We start from the raw sequence: 21,397 nt of genomic DNA, 5'->3' as shown, positions 1-21,397 counted from the left end.
TATTTAATGCCTGGGTTTGATACTGCTTACAATAGCAGTGAAGCAATAGTCTTTTGTGGTAGCTATAAATCTCCTTATGTATTTTCCAGAAGTTAATGTAGTAATAGTTTTAAGAGTCTCTTATTACCAGCTGTAAGTCTAATTTTCTAACAGGATTCTGCTAATGGTATTATTCTGGCTTCAGCAGTTTGTCTCAGAGCACATTAGAGGGGCAGTGGGTTCTTAGCCAGAATTCTCATTTTGTTCCCATACTATAAAATGTAGTTCTGCTGTAACGGTAGCTTGCTCTTAATAATACTCACATATTTTCTTCATTTATTGTTGTCTAGATTTTGCTACATCAATTACTCTTACATTGCTGATAGCCTAACAGCATACAGTTTAAACAGGTCAGTATCCACAGCCTATCTCAACTGATCATATTTACATTAATCTCATTTCATTACTTCACCAGCTGATAAAATTTGGATTGAATTAAAAATAAAGTTCTCAAACCATTGTATTACCTTAAAATTAATGTGAAAAATTATCTCCAGGAGTCTCTTTCACTGTCTGCTTCTGTGAAAAATAAACTTATATGTCAGAATCTGCCTTTATCTCTATGTAGCAGTAAGGTTACTGGGGCAAGTAACGTGTGGTCTGTTTGCCGTATATTCTTGTTCTGGACCTGCCAATCTTTGTTGGTGTAATTGCACTTTGGCAGTTTTTTGCTGTCTGGGTGTACAGCCCAGTAGATCAAGAGGAGAGTAAAATTAAACAGTATGAAGAGCAGGATTATAGTCAATTCTATGTAGGGAGATGGAAATCCGTGTTTCTGGACTGTGTTATCTGACTGAACCTGTTACACAGGCTGAACTTTAGTTACATAGAAATAACATTTTTGAATGCTGATAGTTCCCATTTTGAGAGACTCGCTTCATTGGCCAGTGTTACAGTGGGAATTTTTTTCAGTTTATGATCTTTAATGAAGGCTGTGTGGAAGATCAGACTAGATATCATAATTACGTTTGGGATGTAGTGCGCTGTTAGCCAGCATCCTAAGAACGTGATTACTGTGGCTGAGGATGCATCCAAGGAACAAGGGCTTTGTCTCCAGTGTTGGAAGCTTTGTCTTATTTTGCAATAGAAAGATCAGGAACCCCTGCAAATTCAGTTTATTAAATCCGCTTCTCTTTCCCATAATCTTCCTGTCGTTCCTAGGTCTTGTTCTGGGGTGCCAGTAGGAGTGTCCTGACCTGTTTCTTTGTCTTTCTGAGTTGCTGCCAGATAAGTCTAAATTAAATGTGTCCTCCTTTTAGGTTAAGATAGATCCATGGTTTTGCAGTTTAGTAGCATCTGGGACTGGTAATTGCTTAACTAGGAAGTTCATATCCATGGTAAACTGTGACTTTGGCAATGAAAATGAAAAATTACTGAAGTATAGAGCCACCTTGCCTTCTTCATGTCTGCCTTTACCTTCCATGGTTCTCTGAAGAAGGGATAAGCAAAGTACTGCTATGAGATAAGTGGTTTAAATTAGGTGGGTAGAGAAGAAGGTGCCCATCACTTTGCTTCAGGACTAACAAATCACAGGGGGATATTTGATTTGCATAAGAGAAGTTCTTACCAGCTAGTATTGTTAATAGCGGTCTGGTCTAGACGCCAGTTTTGTCTTTCCTGTCTAGCTAAACCAAGCAGGTGGCTTGTTAGCTCCATCTGCTGGGACTTGACGGTGTGGATGATGTAGGGAAGCTTGGCTGGACGCACAGGAAAGAGGTAAAAAAGAGAAAGAAACGAACCTAAACCAGAAGGAGTCGCTGTGTGCCATCGAGACTGAGAAACCAAATGGGAACGTCCATCTCCTGGACTTACAAAACACGAAGAATAATTAAAGGTTCGTCTGTGGCTGCATTAATTACCAGTTTTCTATTTGCTTTAGGACACACAAAACAAATCAACTCAATTTAGAAGTGCATACAAACCTGTATAGTGCTTTTAATTTGGCATGTGCTGCTGTGCAGAAAATGCAACTCTGAAGGTAGTTTATTCAAGACTGATAATTACAAAGCAGATTAATCGTAAATGATTTCCCATTTATGGAAACTGCAGCGTTGTTTCGGAAGTAGCAGACCACAGAGTTATTTCAGTTATGGGAAGTGTGCTGTTCCATGTGTTTCAGGCAAGAACTCTGCATTTCTGGCAGAGTAACACGTGGCAGACATTGAGAACTTCTCCTGCAACTGTCTTGTCACCTCTGTGGAAAATCATTTGCCCAGTAAATGAGGAGGGGAGGGTGAGCAAAAGAAAAGGTTTACCCAGAGGTCAGCTTATTATCTAGCACTCTGTCCTGCAAAGATGCTTTGTTTAAGTAATCATACACATAGGAATGGGATTTTTCTGGTGCAGGTGCTCAATGCGTTTAAGAAAGGCGTTTGTTCTTGGCTGAATTCTCATGAGACATCCTTTGGTTAAAAGAAGCAAAAAAAAAAATGACTGTGACTCAGGGGTGAGGTGGTATATCCTACGAGGAAAAGCGTTATCTACTGTTATGACACAGATGTCTCCATATCTGAGAGCAATTCCATGCCCTAAAAGCAGAAAGGAGGAAGTGAGAAACCATGAAAAGAATGGCTAAGATGAGAAGAGATTTTTCTTTCATTTCTCTCTTCTGTCATCGTTACACAGATTCCTGCTTGGAATAGCTGGAAAAAAACTTCAAAGATTTTTTTCATGATTAGAGGGTTCTCTGTGGCACATGTTGTATTCTCTAATGGGACCATAAGGAATCTGAATATCAGTGGATTATCTAAAGATAGACCTTGGTACACAGAATTGTTTTACAGTGTAATAGTTTGAACTTTGTAAAGAAGATGGATGCTACAGACTAGCTCAAGGTGGCTAATTGCAAGTGACATTTTGTTGTATGAGCTCTCATAAATATTTTAATTTTCTGAAATATGTTCATACACCAGATTTACTGAGGTTAAGGAGAAATTTGAGGTTGATGAAAATAGGATTACTGGTTCATGTGTGTGTTTTCTAAATGGAATTCTTTGTCTGCAGTCTCTGGTGCAGTTATGTCCAGCTGCAATATTTTAATCTCTCATTTGAAATTAAATATTAGCCTAAAGCATCAGGCAGAGACCAAATTATTGTTAAATATCAAAGACAATCTGTCTGGCCTGTATGTTAAGAAATGTAAATAGCAGCTGATCAGACTATTATGAAAGGATGTGGGGAAACACCAGAGAACTGTTAAGACTTGGACTACTAGCTGGAAGTACTGTGATCCCCAGGGAGCCTAATAAGATTTGAGCTTAAGCACTAATGTAAAGCCCTATAAATGCACAATTCAAGAAGTCATTTTGTAGGAGCTCAAAGTTAAAATAGTGAAGTTAGTCAAGAAGTGGAAAGCTTTAGATGCTGCTACTATCCAGGGCTAGTTTAGTGGGTAACTCACTGTCATGTTGTGTTCTTCTGGCTTCCAGAAGGAATCCTATCCATCCAGTCAGTTGAGATACTGCATTATGTGAGGTACTGGGCACAGGCCACCAAGGAAGATAGGCAGCCAGCTACACATCCCCTGATGAAATGCAGTAGTCCAGGTGAGCACAGATTGAAGCTAAATGCCACAATATAGTTTGTTCAAAGAACAAACTGTATTCCAGGATGTAGAAATCAACCTAAACCAAAAATGCCTCATTTAGATTTTTGTCAGAATTGACTTAAAATACAGAATTTCCCTTACAGAAATACAAACAACTTGCGATACACAAATCTTGTTAAGTTCCATGTCTCCGCTTACATATTCCTTGGAGGATGCCTTACTGAGTAATGTCATTTTCAGCTGTGTTTTGAAAGTTTCATTAGGATCACAGCTAGGTTACTAGGTATTTGTTTCTTTTCAAAGTAGCAAGGAACATCAAACAACCTGTCTCCAATCAATACCATTGTTCTTGTTCCTGCTGTGGATGGCAGTTACAGGTGTTAACCTCTCCTAGGATTTGCTCTATTGTTTGGTAATCAGCCTTGTTGTAAGTTACGTGGTTAGAAAAGATAAATTGGCCTACACCCAAAACTGAAAAATGAACATACACACACACACACACCCGTTTTACTGGCATGGCTTGACCTTCTCTTATTTAGAATTGCTGCCATCTGGAGAGTTGTATCAACCTGTGCCAGTCTGCTGTCACTGATTCTTGGAGTGACAGTTTGGCTTGTGAATGGAAAGTATATGTAACTTTATTGTATATCAGCTAATACAGGAAAAGTAAAACATAACACCTGCTTGGTTTTTAGGCCTAAAAGGTGAGAGACTGAGTAATTCGATCTTTTTACTCAAAGCTGAATTTTTAGAAAGCCTTTACCATATCACTTTCATGATTAGTTGTGACACAGCACTGTCACCTTGGGCAACCAGTAAGTCCCTGAAAGGAATAGAGCTTGTAGCAGTCCATAGCAGCAAGCAGGCTTAGTCGACGGAATTAGGAATTAGCCCTTTCTAAATCCTTGAGTAGATGTTTGCACATCCTCCAGCAGAGCTGAGAGAACCTCTGTGTGCTAACAGCTATGGGGAATACTTTGATTTAAAACTAAACATTATCTTACTGTGTTTAATATACATCCCAAGGATATGGTGCTTTCTTCCAGGCTGACAGGGTAGGTGCTTCTCATTTTTCTATTTTAATGAAGATGGTGAGGTAAATGAACAGAGAAACTGAGAAAAGAAATGTGGTCATCTTGTATGCTGTTGTTTTGAGTGGCAGTTTGCTTGGCTCAAAGGTCTTTTGCAAAGCAGGATGCTGAAAAGGTTCCCTTTGTCTTTAGTAAGATGAGAACTGCCTGGGTTTTTCTCCCAGGTGGTAGTTACCTCCGTTGGTATGTCTTCTGACACTTGATTTGAATTCATCCCAAATAGCTTAAATCTGAGCTGTTCTTTTAATGCAATAACATTTTAATATACTTGGAATATACTATCTAAGCAAAGACATCATCTCTCTTTCTTGTATTTAAGAGATGGATTTTTTTTTATATCTTCAGAGTTATTAATGAAAGTAAATTTTTTTGCCATCTGAAATGCGCTTGAAGATAAAGTACAGAGGTACATACATATCTTTTGATATGTACTTGGTATGTGCTTTATCAAAGTTCAGTTTTCTTTCTACTCTTGTAGAATAAAACATTGCTGATACATAGAACAGTAAAAGAAATGAAAATGAAAAATGGCAGATGCTGTAAACAGGATGCAAGGCAAAGATTTGAAATTAACCAGTATTATCTAATGGGTATTATTTTTGTTGCACTGTCATGATTATCTTTTCAGTCCTCCTTGGCAAAGGGATGCATTTCTGAACACTTGCAGTTCATCTCACTTTACCACCCACACTTACGCGGTTGCACTTTGAGATGACCACATAATAGAAGATCAAATCAGATCAATAAGTAGCTTTCTTTGTGTCCTTATTGATTATGGGACAGCTGAAACGGAGCTTGGCGGTGGGCTTAGCCACCAGCTGGGCCTCGAGTAGCTCAGATGAAAAACTGCCTGCACCTCATCATTATTGAGGTGAGAGCTTGGGAGCTTTGCAGGACTGAATCAGAACACAGCAGCCAGGAAGCACTGGTGAATATGGGCAGAGCACCTTTCTACTTGAAACTTTTTGTTAAGTTTGCTGCAGAAATCTTGTTTGATACAGTTTTCTGCTAGTAATACTGATTTGAATGAGATCAGTATGTGCCTTCGTCCTTTGATTGCACAAGTTTGGGAATTAAAAGTTCGGAAGTTAATTGTGGACAAACATAATTCTTAGGAGAGCCTATATTTAAATGTAGGTTAAGCTATAGAAGCAAGAGTTGCACATGGTCAGGATAAGTGTCTGCAAATGAAGTCAATCAGGGGTATATTCATCAGGAGTAATTGCATATGTATGTGTTCAGAGCTACAAATGGTCGATTTCAGTCTTATTCCCATTTCAAGCCAGTTGTCAGCCTTCCAGCACAACTAATTTAAAGCCTTTTCCATCAAGCTCAGGCCAAGTTTTCATCTTAAAAATGCCAATGATTCAAGTTGCCATATCACTGTATTTCTTCCTTCTTCAGTTTGGGATTTTTCATTCACAGTTACAGCTAGATATGGCCTCATGAAATAGGCCTTTGGTGGTCAGTTTTCTGAATTTTATTAGGGAATAATAATTCTGTTAATGAAGTAAAAAAATATTACTGCCTTGAATGTGTTTTCTCCTTTTAATACTAATATTTATAATGGAATCTTGTGGGAGTAGTGGATAGTAAGAAGGCAATGTACGCTTGTTTGCCCACTAGATTTGATCAAAACCAAAACCCTTGAGCACGTGGAGGTACTGATGGAATTGGTTTTGGTGTGATCCTAGAAAACTAAGGCATGGACCCTGTTGATCTAGATACTGTACAAACACAGAACAAAGAAGTGATTAAAGCCAGCACATGCAAAGAGCTAAATGTAGTCATTTGGCTCGATCTACTTCACAGGTATATAGACAGGTAATAATTGCATTATTTTGCCCTTTTGGTTGATTTGTGTTTTATCTGCTTATTTCCTACTAAAGCAAATGTCAAAATTCAGACCCAAATGTGCGTATGTTGAGAATTACTTGGCTGCAGTGAAACAATGACAGTTTTCTAATCTAACAGTAGGCCTATCCTGCAGATACTGGAAAAGCCTAGTTCATACCGAGTTCATTAAAGGTGGAATTCAGCCTACTGCTGAGAGCCAGCATAAAGCCATTTTATGCTTAACTCTCCTCTAAGTCCTAAAGTATGCAGTGCTTTTGTTTCTGAATTGTGGTACATTTTATGTGGAGAGTTCAACACCTATAAGGCATGTAAGTCTGGGCCCAGAAAGCTGTAGTAATTGCTAAGGAAAAAAAAAAGGGAAAAATGCAAAATGCCCTATGGCAAAAGACAGTAATTCTCAGTGAACTAAAATTTCTTCTGGTAGTCAAGAAGTTTTCTTCATCTTCTGTCAAATTAATCATGGACTTCATTCATTATTTATGAATTTGCTCTCAAGACACTACCTACTTGTAAAATGTTTCTTGAAGAATTCGTTTCATGCACTTCTGTTGTCCTGTAAAACATGAAGATGAAATTTTTTGAGGACAGGTGGGGAAAGCTGCTTTAAGTAGACTAAGAAGCAGGAATATATTGTCTGGATATATGTGATATATGTCTGCACAAACACTAAGTGGATATGTTAATTTTTTTTGTTTAAATTTAGTACTTTTATCCCTGTTAATCCAGAAGCTCTTTAAAAAAATGAGTTTCAGAATAGACCAGCATGGTTAGGTAGCAGTAGTGCTATGGTGACACACAGTTACTCTCCTCTGAAGAGACTTTGCTATTCTGGTGCTTCTGCAGTGGTGACTGTCCAGAAGTTTGCACAGCCTGGTTTTCGGTCCTGCTTATACTATGCCTTCAGTAAAACAGGATCTTTGATGTCAGCTCAGCATCTTGGTTATTGTGTTTTGACAGGTACAACTGTTAGCTGTGTTAACTAGAGACTTTGGGCTGTGATTGTTTCCATGGAGAGAAAACCAAAGCATCTCAGAAAACAGCCAAAAAATGTTTTATTTATGTGTTAATTCCTCCAATCCTTCTCTTTCAGTCAGATATTGGTATTGTGATGAAAATTAAAGAATCTGGAACACATTTTAACTAATAGAGGTGAAGGAGAGAAGGAAGTGTACAGAAGGATTGTGAGCAGCTTGGACTGAGGTGGTAGAATGGACAGCTTCTAAAGATGTGCAGACTGGTAAATACATCTTCTAGAGAAGTGTGATGTATGCACCAGAAAGGGACTTCCTATGAGAAAGAAAATGCCCCTAGATGCACCTTATTCCCAAGATGGCAGATGAACAAATGCTGTCACTCTTACTGACTGGGCAAGTGGTAGTTTGATGGTACTTAACACGGAACAAACACTCATTTTGTGTTTGCAATGAGTCTGGTGACTGCTGTGCAAGGGGACTGGTGGCAGGGCAGTGGTGGGCTCTAGTACATTTACGGTTAGGCAGCTGCTGTATGCACTGGCAGATAAGCACAGTGGTTATTCTGTTACTTCTCAGAGCTTCCTGTTGCTTGCAGCCTGAATGGAATATTTCTCTGGCAGCCAGAGGAGGCTGTCCTGCTGCCTGCAAGGCGTCTTTGTGCTGGGGTGCAGAACTTACCTTTTCTGAAGTTGCTTGCGCCGCTTTGCTCACACAAAAAGTTGACTGCTCAAATGTGAATTGGTAGAGTCCCTAAGAGCCTTTTAGTACAATGCTCTGCTGACTTGACTATGCTTTTTTTTTTCATCAATCACACAATATAGTTTAAAAGGCTCTTCACAGAGCTTTTTCTTTCTGAAGCCACTTTAAGGTCAGTGGTGCAGCGGTAAGTGTGCTGAACATTTATGTAGCTGTAGTGTAGATAATCTATTCCAGCAGACAGGCATTTTACACTCCTGAGTTTTTCCCAGCCTTAGCAAGTAAACATACAGGCTTAGCTGCAGTAAGATTAATTTACTTTTGTAGGCTTAATCTATGGCATAGACTAATCTAGATGTGATCCTATTACTGCAAGGTCAGGCGGGACTGTAGTTTTTGATAGTCCTGCTTTGCTCTTTCGACTCCTGCATGTGTGTTTTGGAGCAGTCTTTATTGGTGTCTGAGACTTTATTGTCCAGAGAGAGATATCTAACTCATGTGATCCCCACTGAAAAATGTTAGGAGATTGCCTGTGAAAGTGACAAAAAGTCCTTGCCCTGTTATGTATCCCCTTTTCACTTGCTGAAATTTAGGAAGTAGCAAAGAAAATCCACCATCATCTGTCAGATTTGTGGAGATGGATGTGACATGAGTTGGTCAGCTGGAATGTGTTACTATAACAAATGTTCCTAGCAGGAATGGAGAACCTGTAACTGATAGAGGTAGGAATTCTCTGAGGACAACTAGGGACGAGCAACACACTGAGAGGTGCTAAGCTCTGCCAGATGAGACCGTCTAGGAGATGCTGATTCATTGCACACTGCTGTATGCCAGATTAGAGATGTGTTTCCTGACTGCATCAGCAGTGATAGATAAATTAAACACAGAGAATTTTAAGTGCTAGAGTTATAATGCAGAGAAGGGGCATCAATGCTGTTATATTTGTGTTTCTCCACCTTTGTTTTTTCTTAGTTCTGGTGCTGTGTCAACTCTGAAATGAGATGTTTGGTTTGCATAGGCAACCCTTTTGAATGAACACCCTTGGAAGTTCAGCTGAGGTTCCCCTTTCTCTTTTGGGAAGTTTCTTTAGTGTTGCCGAAGTATTTTTGAACATCTTGCAAAACTTTTGAACTCATTTCTGTGAAGAACTCTGAGCTTGTCAATACAGTGGAGAATGTTCATGTAAAAATGCAGGGACTGTTTGCTCAAGCACTTAGCAAACAGAAATCATGCTTGCATCTGTCCAAGGACTCCAAATGATTTTACAGGGATCAGGGAATTAGGATTCTTTGCATAGGTTTATATGATTGCTTCTTTTTTTCAAATAGAGAAAGCAAGGTATTCAAGATACGGGGTGACTTGCACATAGTCCCATAGGAAATCAGGGTCAGGAAGATTCTGTCTGATTCTCAGTTCCTTTCTTTACTTCTAAACCTGTTCTACACTTCATGTTTATCTTGCAGCTAACTCATACTTCATATTGTCTTGTTCTTCTTGCATCAAAATATATGTGCACGTTTCTAGGTCTTCTGTAGGTTACAGTTACCATTATTACTAACTAGTCCAAATTCATGTATTTTATTTGCTTTTCTCTTTAAAAAAGCAGTTTTCACAATCAGAGCAACATGATTATGTACAGTACCAGTACGTTATGGTTTAGGAAATTAAATTGCTTTTCTTGAAGAGAGGTTTTTAACCTCTCCTGGACAATTAATTGCAAATCAGGATGGACATGTCAGATATTTGACAGTTCCCACATGCTAATATAATATCAAAGGAGTCTAATATTACACATTTTAATGCTTATATTTTTAAAGAAATGACAGCAAAACTATCAGAAAATTCTGTTCTCTCACTTCAAGAACGGTGCAGAATATCCACCAGATGGAGCTGGTGGTAGCAAAGAAAGCGTTACTGGTGAGTGAGCCCCAAATGCCAAATGATGGAGGTAAGAAGTATTTACTGTTGAAGATTACAAATGGAAATGGCACTAGTAACTATGTATTTGGAATTTCACAATGGAACTCAATGCTGTGAATAAGAGAACTGAGACATTAACAAAGCATCTAAGGCATATGTCCTTTCCCCTTTTCAGAACTGACAGTAATTCAGTTATCTTCCAACAAGAAGCAGGTGCTTCCTCTGTCTCAGGGATGATGGAGCACAATAGGAAGCCTTGTTCCCTCACTCACTATGTTGAATATGAGCAGAGTTCCAGTGCACTGCTGCTCATACCTTCTCTTTTTTCCCAAGCAGGGAGCGGCCTTTTGTCACCAGCTGTAGATGTTGTCTTGTGGTGGGAAGCAGAAACAAGCTGCTTTCTTCCAGAGTTACAGGTTCATTCTTTAAGTTCTGAGGTCAGTGGAGTTTTCTGGGCTGCTGTCTAGTGGTGCAGGTTCAAGACTTCAGTGCTTACTTGTCATTAAATTACTCATTTTATTTGCAATCTAGTTCTTCATCTCTCTCTTTTTCTTCACTATCCTTTCATATCCTTCATTATTAGCTAGGTAAGAGACATTGTTTCAGCCTTTTTTTCATTGCTGGTAAATACAGGAATGTATTTAACTAGCTTTGTTTGAGACCATAGTATTGTGTAGAAAAAAAAGTGGTGTACTGAATACTGAAATGATGTTTTTTTTTGCTCAGCTAAAATATAAAAAGGAAAGTAATTATTGTCATGAGATCCTATCCTCACTGAAATCTATGTGAAAACTCCCTTTTCTTTTAGGACTCTGAGGCTGAAACTGATTGCTGTCTATGTTTATATAGTACACCTTAAAGTCACCTGGCATGAATCTCAGTTTCACTGGGGGGGGGGGGGGGGAGGGGGGGAACCACCACTGGCAGTGTGGTTTTTTTTTTTTACTTCTGAAATCAGTCTTTTTGAATTTAGGATCTATGGTCACCCTGCTCACACCCACATAGCCTCCACAGCATCTCTTTGGTCTGCCCAGCACAACAGACTCTTGGTGCTCCCATCTCATTCCAGTTTGGTGTTGTTATAACAGGGCTAGCTTCATATAGTGTATTATACTTAGATTGTATTGCCTAGAACTTACTTTCCATTTTAAGAGTCAAGTGACTTGACCATTAAAAACCTAAACTTCAATATCTTTGGAAAGCAAGGAAGCATTCTCATCTCCAACAAATAAGGGAGCTGCTGAGGTACAGCAAAGATGAATTATTTATATCTCTGCTATGTAAAAAATATAAAAGACATCCTGGGTGACACATCACCTTCTTTTGTGGTTGGGTTTTTCTGTTTCCTTCCTCTGTGTGTCACGGATGACAGCGTGGATTACCAGGAGAAAACCAGCCACAGCTCTCAGCCTGGCTGGTCTGCACATTTCCTTAACCATTAACTGCACACATACTGGTAGTAGTGGATGAGCACTATTATCAAAGAGGAATTAGATAATGTCTTCCATGAAAAGGATAATGGAATCATACTTCATACATCACTATAATTTTCTTCTTGGGCTCTCTTTTTGTTTGGTTTGGTTTTTTGGTGGGGCTTTTTCATATGTATTACCCAGCTAACTAATAACAGAAATCCAACTCATCATTTTACAGATAAGAAACAGTATAACTGGTTAAAGGTTCAAGTATTGATAAGAAACTCACTAAATTTAATTGCTCAAGCTCAGACAGTTCCTGACCTAATTCTACAAAATGCTGAGCAAACAACCTCTCCTGTAATAGTGGATGGGAGCTGCCACATTTCTTCAATTCAGATTCTTGTTGCCTCAAATGACTTTTCAAAAACTGAAGCAGATAAAGGCTCATATCCAATGTATAAGACTATCTATTCAGGGGGCATTTATGAGGATCTAGACCATGGTTAATAGATCATTTTGAAAATTCAGGCCTCGATGGCATATTCTATGCCACATCCCACATATAGTAATGTACTTCACATGCAAATTGGCCTACTTATATAATTAGAGAGCTGGAGACATCTTACTTCTGTTCTCAACAAAGTGGAGCTGAAAACAGGACATTTCTACTTAATTTCACTTTAAAGCTGCTTTTTATTATTTGCAAGAGGAGAGAGGGGACAGACAGTTGCTAAATGACGAAGATTGTGGAATGGACAGACAAACAATGCTGAAGTACCACACAGTGACCTTTAAGTGTGGAATTGACTAAATGGAACTTCATTTCTATCAATGTCACCTGCCAGTTAAATGCTGTCTGAGTTTTGTTGTGTAAACTGTTACATTTTAATACAAATATGCTTTTCCCTAGGTTACTACAGCATTGCTTTGAGGATATGTAGTTTACAGAAAAAGAGGCCAACTTTCTTCACCCAGCAGTTCCCAGTAACCCCCAGAGTGCTGATTCTCATGGTAGGTAACCAGCACTGAGCAATATTCTGTCTGCACTTTGTTTCAGGGATAGAAAATTATCAAGAACTGGTGAAGTACATAATGGCTGTGATCTATAGCTGAGATAAAACAGTAATGTACTGCAGTGTGTAACTGGTGTGAACTGTCAAAGGGAACTGAAGACATAGTGCTCCCACCAGCAGTTCTGTTGTGCACAAGTTTTAAAGAAAGGTCCGTAAAAATGGTGTAAAATTCTCCCAATGCTCTTCATTATTTGAGTTGCAGCTATTAAGATGTAAGAAAGATGTCAAGCTCCGTATTGCAAAATCATAAGAGCTTTGATGGTTTTTTTGCACTTAAGAAATGTACTTTGCCTGAAAAAATATCGTACTACAAAACATTGTGATTTCAGAAATGTTTAAACCTCTTCAGAACTTAAAAATGGAAAACTTTGATATTTTTTATTTTCCCCTTGTCTTTAGGGACATAGAGCTTTGGAATATTTTGTTTGACTGTTCGATTTCTGTTCCCCCTGATAACTCCATAAGCTTGCCTATCTTCATTCATGTTAATAATAAGGCCAGAAATTGTAGTCCGGAATATAATGTGTAAACCCAGCTTTTTAATCTGCACCTAAATATCATCAACTGCCCAAAGAAGGAAAAGTGGTTTGGAAGCTGACTGGCACTTGTTGTAGTAGAGCTTGTGATAAAACCAGTTGTTTGATGTTTGTATAGTTTTTGACCCCCAGTGTCTGCCTGATCTTCTCCCTAGTTTGGTACTAAGTTACTGTACCCCCTACTGAGCGTTACCACTGCCTCTCTGCATTTATGTTATTAAGTGCTGTACTTGCTGTGATTAGATTCTCCCTTCCTTCTTCTACCCCTTCCTAGTTTTGTTTTTTACGTATTACAAATATTGGAATACGCCTTTTTGGAAAAGCATTTATACAGCACCAAGCACAATACCAGCAGCTCCTGTTCTTCGCCTAATTAATGAATACCCTTAATGCAAAGTAGGTTTTTTTAAGTTAAACGTGACTGTTCAAAATTTAATTGCTGTATCAGAAATGTGAAGGGACACAGATGTACTTTTTTAGAAAAAATAGTCTTTTAAGACATCCCATTTAAAAAAAAAGTGCTTTTAGTTTTTGTTTCATAATCCATTGTCTGTGTAAGAAACATTTAGTTTAATATTAAATGCAAAGTGAAAGAAGGTGTAATCCTGCATGCCTTTTCTACCAATGTCTGTGTACAGGTATAAGCCTCTCTTACCCATCTGTCCATGTAAACACAGTTCATCAGATTACATGCTGCTGCTTTCCATATTTACTCTGACTGCCGAAGTGGGTGGACACATTGGAGCTGACATGGAGGGCTGTGAATCAGAGCTTTAAATCTATCACTTTGTTTTTAAACTGACAGTAGACATCTCTGATTTGATGTCGTGGAACATCTCTGACCACAAACAGTGAGAGCTTTTTAGAAATCTTAAGTAAGAATTTTTAATTTTAAGTAAGAGCTTTTTAGAAATTTTAGATTTCCCATAGGCTGAATCAAATACAGCTGTCTTTAACCAAATTATTCACTTGTTTTAAAAACAAGTGTTTTGTGTCAAAGGACTTTTAAGCCACGGATCTTTCTATGACTGCAGAAGTTACATCACTGTGATGTGGTACTTACAGGATATACAGGTACTTATGTCTTGCATAGTATGTTACTTCCATGTACTTTGAAATGGGTACATCCTACTCTTCTAGGGAGCAGGCTGTCAAGGATCATGAAGGTGATCTTGCAGACGGAGTGTGCCTGCACTCCACTAGCTCTGTAATGGAGATGTATATTCTTGTTTTTTTCGTAATCCAAGTCTGATCAATTTGGTTTTATTGTAAAAAATAGAGGGTGATGGACAGATCTGTCTTTTCCTGTCACCCACCGTTCTGCTTCAGAACCAGTTTAAGGGTCTTTCACTCATGTACTGTGCCAGATACTGATTTGTTGTCAACCATATCCTGTAGCAAGACATTACTACCCTTTCTTCCCCCAGCGCTGATTTAAACCAAATGGTTACACAGATCTGATGTAGACCACACAAACCATTGAATAAGCTCAGCTGGTGAAATAGAAAACTCCAAAGTCAGACAGGAAGCTTCAGAAACAATTTAAAAGCATCAGTTTGAAAGGCTTCCTAATGTGAGACTGCACTTGTAAAAACCACAAGCTCTCTTGGAAAATCAATGAGTTTGTGCTTCTGTATCTCAGAGCTATTCAAAGTGCTAGCATGGTGCAGGCTTCTTTTCCCCTGGGATAGTGGAAACAGCCCATGAAGTGTTGCACAAATGCAGTGGGAATAGGAACATTAGCAGAACGTATGCCTGTTTTTTAAACTGGGGCTAATATTCAGCAGCTTCTGGTGCATTGATTGCTAGAAGGCTCTCGCCCAGGTCTTGAATGTGAACATCTCCTGGGCACTGATGACTTGTGAGAATCACTGTGGTCCTTAAAATATACCAGAAAACATTTACAGGGAGCTCAGACAGAAGTCCTAGAATCACACATCCAAAAGGAGAGAATCAGTTCCTTATTCATGTTCTATATTGTGTGTTGGGGAACAGATCCATATTCTGAATTTCTGCTTCCTGAAAAGCATGTCCCCATTTTTGTCCTTTACTAAAGTACCTTTAGTGCATCCTTTCTGAGTAGTGCAGCCCAACATCTCTTCAGGGAATGCACTGTCATAACATTATGCCTCTTTGTGAGATAATGTCACAAGAAGTCACCAGGATGGACCTCTGTTCATCCGCTGCATTCAGACGCATGATGCATCTGAGGAAGAGGAACTGTACAAACAAGCCTTGAATATTTTTTTGTTTCTTGACCGCATTCATGTTGGATTTTTTTAGTATGTAAAACAAAAATGTTTAGCATATGCTATTATCTGTATGTCTTTCATCTTTGTTCATTATTATCATAAGGTGCTGGATCAGGAGAACATACTTTTAGCTCATGAAATCTGTCCGTGTTGATGGAGGTGACTAGTGTAATAGATGCCACCATTTGAGAGTATGTCCCAGAATGTAACAATTACTTTTATAGGTGAAGAATTCAGGATTTGGCAAATGAAGTTCTGGCATAAACAGAAGTATTTTGGTTTGTTTCAAAGATCACAGCAGTTTAAACTCACAACAGGGTAGTTTTTTATCAAGACATTTTATCTTCTTCTGCTAACTAGATGATCTTAAGGTCCTTTCCAACCCTAACCATTCTATGATTCTGTGATTCAAATTCAGTAATACAGTACAGAATACCATGCAGCAATTGCAATGTTTTGCTGCTTACTGACCAGCTATAATGGAGACACCCTTTTGGAGAGCAGGTTTATATTGAATTTATGAGGCACTTTGTACAGTAGCTTGTCTGATCACACCTCCCTTTAAGATTACTCTGTCCATGCTCTATCAGCTTACTGTCCTTGCCAGAATTTTATATTCAATTTGCTAGCTTCTCCCTCAGCCTTATTCACATAAGCCAAACCATGTCTTAAATCAACATCATACAACAGCTGCTGTAAAAAATCTTGTCAAAAATGCTAATTTTTCCTGTTTTAGTTTTGTTTAGGTGTAATGAATGTTTAGAGAGGAAGTCCTCTTTTGTGACCCTTCAGTGTCTGTGCCCTCCTCTCTGCATTCTCTTAACCTGGTCCTACACATATTTTTGCAGTAACATAATAGAAGTGATACTCCTGCAAAGTATAGAACTTGTACTCTCCCATTTCCCAGCAACTTTAGGTGTATCATTAAGTTGTCAGCCATTTATCCTTGCCAGCCTGGGGAATTTAATTTTCTTGGTTGTGGCTATGCTGACCAGAACAATAGAACTGCTGCATCTCTGGCAATCGGCCTCTTCCACTTTCCTTTTGTTTTGTTTTACATTTTCAACACATTTTTCTACACCTTCTCTAGCCAGCTCCAAGCAGGCACCTGCTCCTTCTGTACTAAGAAATAAAAGGGGAACTTAAATAAAAGGCAAATTAATAAAAGGTATGACTATAACTAAATCCTGGAAATGAGTGGTGTTTCTGATGTACCTCACAGTCACAAATCAACAGTCCCAGTGGATATTTCTGAAACATAGCTCTGTTTTCTCTGTGCTTTCACCCATCTTCTTTTCTAAAACAGAAGTCTTCTTTTTCTAAACCTTCTTTTCTAAAGCCAGAGTCCTAGCTCATGACTGAGAAGATATCTTCCAGAGCCAACTCAGTATTTCCTGGTCAGTAATACTTTCATTGTTCTTTTAAAGCACCTTCTCCCTTCTTCATTTCTGGTTTATCCTCTCCTGCGTCCTTTTGTTTTTCCACTCTGCATATTTAGGCAAAGTAGAGCACGATCGATGAATTGAGATATTAATAAGAATTCATGAAGACGATATACACCACGCATTATTTGCCACAACTATATTTCATAATTAATTAAAATCTAACCTGTGATCTGATGGGTTGCTTGCTTTTAAAACCTTGTTTCTTGCATCCTGAGACTTGCTGTAGACACACTCACTAGCAACAGTCACCTTGTGGAATTCCACCAGGCCTCTGGTCCATAGTCTGCTGAGGACCATCTGCTCTTTTCATGTGCCTTTCTACTGATACAAAAATAATTTCCATCTGACTGCCCCCTGCTTTGCATGAATAAAAACCTTTTGGGCTGCTGCTTCTAAAGTAGATTTACCTTCAATCACCATTTATTAAATCTCTGTCCATTAAAAACCATAGCTTGCAGAAGCTGTGTGCATTAAGCCTGATTATAGAGTCAGTAGAGAAGAGGGAGGGAGACAGCAGTTTGTATCAGTGTATTGCCTTGTTTTTCTACTTGTCTAGCTGGCTGGTAACACTTGTAACAGGGTGCATACCAGGAGTCTTTTTATTTGGCTTTGATTTTGTTTTATGCATATGTCTCTCTTTTTATTTAAGCTGTAACTTAATGATTGTTGGCTCCAGGAAAAAGGCTGCTCAGACTACATGACTAAAACCAGAGTTCTCTTTGGTGCCAGGGTACTAGGTCCTTTATGGAGGGTAAGGGCCAGGGGAGTAAAAAGGGAAGAGGAGGAAAGTTCACAGGCTCCTTACGGAGGATGAGTGGCTCCTTCAAGCGCACTTCATTTAAGGGCTCAGCATCTGGATCACAAAAGGTAAGCCTGCAATTACCCAAATAATACAGCCTGAGGGAGACAGCTGGAGACACTGTTTTCCCCTTTCTTTAATTCATTTTAATTTTTTATTGAATAGCTGGTAAATGAGAACAATTCTCCTTGTGCTCTTTCAAGTCTCACAGGCATCAATCATGTTCATTGCACTGGTTCTGGCAATATGTCTTACTCCTGTTCTGGGAGCTCTTTCACAAGATCACTGTCTTAAGGATGTTTGGGTTACATGTTACCTAATAGAGCTAGCCTGTAATTACTCCCGTCGTCAAAATCCTATTTTGATGACTCTTGATACTTGGCTTTCATGCCAAATTTAGATGCAATCAATGAGAGGACTGATAGGATGTATAAATGATTTTGATGGGATTCACTGAGCAGACAGATTTTATGGGAAATACAGTTTGTGGTTAGATTGTGTGCTGTGCAGGATATGAATGAAGAAGGCAAGGAGGGAGAAAGAAGCCATGAGGCAATTGCTTTATAATGTATGAGCTTACTTTGTTGTTATCATAAGCTTGCCTCTTGTCATGTGTTTTGCAAATAACTGCACAAACCAGAAAAAAAGATGGGAAAAGATGGGAAAGTCATTATCTGTAATTTTTTTAGAGAGAATTTTATCTTTTAGATGGAAGAGGATATTGTCTTGAGAATTCTGTCTTTTAGGTGGAAAAGTGTTTTTCTCCCCCCTTTTGATCTGTCTCCCTGTTTTGATCTATCTTACCATTTGTTAAAGAAGCTTGAAAATTACTGTAAAATCCCTCGAAGTTAGTTGCATTTGTTAATCTTAAATTGTGTGCTTTGTGTGCTTGCTTATGGGTATAGTAAATACTATTAACAGGGGAAAAAAAAAGTTTAACAGGATGCTTTTACTTTCTTCTCCTAAGCTATTTGTCAAGAAGCTGTGATCAAAATTACCTTTTGATCATTTATAAAAGATCAGTTCATAGGTTTATTTGGGAATTATCTGCAACTGGTTAATATTACAGTTCTGATGAGATAGATCACTTGGTAACAGTGGAATAATTTTCATCCACATTCCTTTTGAGAGTTTCAAATAGGTTTGGTTTAGTTTGTTGGGTTCCCCCCCCAAAAAAAAAAAAATTCCTGCTGTGATTAAGAAATTCTTTGTGCAAGTATTTTGGCCACTGTCTCAGTGGCTCAGGAGATAACACCGCTGTGGTTTTTCCAGTTTGGGGACTTGGTTGAGTGATGGAAGTGAGAAAATAATTTTGGTATAAGAATTTATTTCTAAGTACAGCAGAGCAGGTTCTTCCTTAATGCTTGAGAAATATTGAGACAATAAGCAAACTGTCATCGCAGGTAGAATTTCCTGGCCCTAAAGAAAAACAGAGGCAAACTTCTGGCTGGAGAATAGGTCAACAGGTTACCAGTTGCTCCTTCTCAAGCAAACAAAACCTGTGCTTAGCAACACGTGAGATCTGGTACAGCCTGTGTTCTTCTGTTTAATGAAAGCAGGGGATGTCAAATTAGAATAATCTATGGCTGTCACAGCAGAATCAGTACTGTAGCTGCATTCCTAAAAGATACTGAAAAATGTTATAGTTGTGTAGTTGGTTATATAAATTTGTCCACTTTTGACTAATCTTCTCTGCTTGTGTATGCTGTTTACGATGAGCATTCTACAGGCTCTTTTACTGAGCTGCCCTGCTGAATCAACCCTGAATCAGTTTAGTGTTGATTTGGTATCTTAATGTCCTTCCATGAACTGGATAAGAGCATTGTGGAAGACAGTCCGTAATAATGTGTATATTAGGCAGTGCCAGCTGATCTGAATAGGAATTGGAAACAAATCCTTTAACTCTAAGCAGGATGCACAATTGGCCAAGTAAATTATGAGGCTTTTGTTTTGCTGTGACACACCACCCAAAAAAGAATACTGGTAGTGTAGAGGATGTTTTCAGTTTGAAATGTAGAACTGAATGGTTCTCCTTGGCATGTCCATGACAATCTTGACATCTGTAAGTTTCTTCTCAAGACAGACATTGTAAGGTATGGCTTTAGGAATCTTTTTGTTGTTGGGAATTGTTCATAAGGAGTTGAGTCTCTGTTCTACAGGTATGAGTCACCCAGCCTAGCTAGGCATGTGGCATTGCACGAAGTCCCTTTTCTCCAAGTCAGTACACTGCAGACATCCAACAGGAGCAGATGGTGTGTGCATATGGCAAGTTATGTGTGATGTGTACCATGAAGGAAAGGTTACAAAAGCTACTGTTCAAGACAGGGTGTAAGCATAGAATTGGAGACAAGACTTGTTGCACTATATAGCTATTAAAGCCTCACGTACCTCTAACCAAACGCTGCCTGTGTACAGCTGCTATGTCATGATGGCTTCCAGCAGTGAGAATGTCAGGAGTTTTGTGGGAATTTTTTGACTTCCATAGTGTGTTTAAGCTCAAATGTTTGGCAAATTTTACAAACTGATGGTAGCTGTAACTCATAGGAAACATGTATGTAATTCAGAACATCTGTATGCCTGGGCAAATACTGCATAAACATCACAATTGACAGTAAGAACAGCCTGTCCAGCAGGGTAACTACATGTATTATGAGCTGCAAGTGTCATGGCAGGTTTGGCCTGATGTCCAGAATATAAATCATGGACATACCCAACACCTTTCATCCCCTCTCTAAATTTCAACAGCATACAGATTGTGTATACAGAGATGCTACTTTGAAATGCAGCATCTTAATAACCTATTATAGGAGTCTATGGGTACGAGGAGAGAGGGCTTCTCTCCAGATAAAATTGCTCAGCCATTGCAGGTTCACAGCTTGTAGTAGCAGGGGTAATAGGATGCATTTCTGGATTCTCTTGTGCCAGCCATGTCAGTGAAAGCATCGCTTTAGTACCAAGATTAACATTAGAAAAAGATGAAGCTGACAAAGGTAACAGCAGGAGAACTGTCCTTTGTCATACTGTACATGAGCAGAACCTTCAGTTTTAAGAGATAATGTATTTGAAATGCTCGACTTGGGCCTGTGATAATGATAAAGCCATGAGTGGCACTGCAGCAGACATGGAGAGGACACAGTTTTTCCCCAGAACTGCTCAGTTTGATGAATCTACCATTGCCTTGAGGGACAGAACCTTTGTGGTGCTTTTTAATTTCAGACACTGCATTTGTAGAACCTGCCACAGGTGATGAGGATTCTTTTAATATAGTCCTTAAAAATGAGGTGAAAAACATAGGTGGGCAGAGTAAGGGAACAGTCAGAAAGAATTGAAAAAGGAGCCATTTTATAGACAATGTGGTGGATTGGATGAGCATTTTAACTTCCCAGTTTTGTTACTAGCTGTGCTGTTCCTACTTTGCGAATCTGAGCAACTCACTTTCCCTCTGTTTCCCTTTCTGTTACATGTCCTGTCCACTTCACAGAAATAGTTTTCTGTTGTATGTGTATGTATTCCCCCTTCAAGCCTCCATTTAACTAACCTGTGTTGTCAGAATTGCCCATGCAAACCTCCCTAGTGTTGCCAGACATCACTTTGCTCTTGGTGGAGATGCCTGCAGTAGAGACAGTCACTTTGAATAATAGAAAATAAACAAAATCTTGGCTATCCAAAGGATTGTAAATGAAGAGTCAAAATCCATGAGGGGCAGACAAGCAGTGAAAGAGAAAATCTACCAATATCAGCAAGGAGAAG

General features: G+C 38.9%; 1 protein-coding gene across 2 annotated transcripts in view; it reads left to right on the top strand.

Annotated features, from left to right (window-relative positions):
- The first annotated feature begins 1,647 nt into the window (after positions 1 to 1,647).
- TRPM1 (transient receptor potential cation channel subfamily M member 1) overlaps positions 1,648 to 21,397 on the top strand; it is a 93,660-nt gene continuing 73,910 nt past the window's right edge. Inside the window, exons 1-2 of one of the 2 annotated variants that reach the window (XM_061447126.1) lie at positions 1,648 to 1,873; positions 12,453 to 12,553. In XM_061447126.1, coding sequence (XP_061303110.1) covers positions 1,825 to 1,873; positions 12,453 to 12,553 — 150 coding nt within the window. In that variant the 5' untranslated portion in view covers positions 1,648 to 1,824. Of the gene's footprint in view, positions 1,874 to 6,369; positions 6,490 to 12,452; positions 12,554 to 21,397 lie in introns of those variants that run through there. The other variant, XM_061447127.1, reaches the window with a different exon arrangement.

This window comes from Pezoporus flaviventris, unplaced genomic scaffold, assembly GCF_033815535.1.
Source record: "Pezoporus flaviventris isolate CSIRO_AGI_PZ_B2104156 unplaced genomic scaffold, CSIRO_AGI_Pfla_v1 ptg000006l, whole genome shotgun sequence".
NCBI classification, from domain to species: Eukaryota; Metazoa; Chordata; class Aves; order Psittaciformes; family Psittacidae; genus Pezoporus; species Pezoporus flaviventris.
The sequence above is the reverse complement of the archived record's forward strand: the minus strand, read 5'-3'. Positions and strand labels throughout refer to the sequence as shown.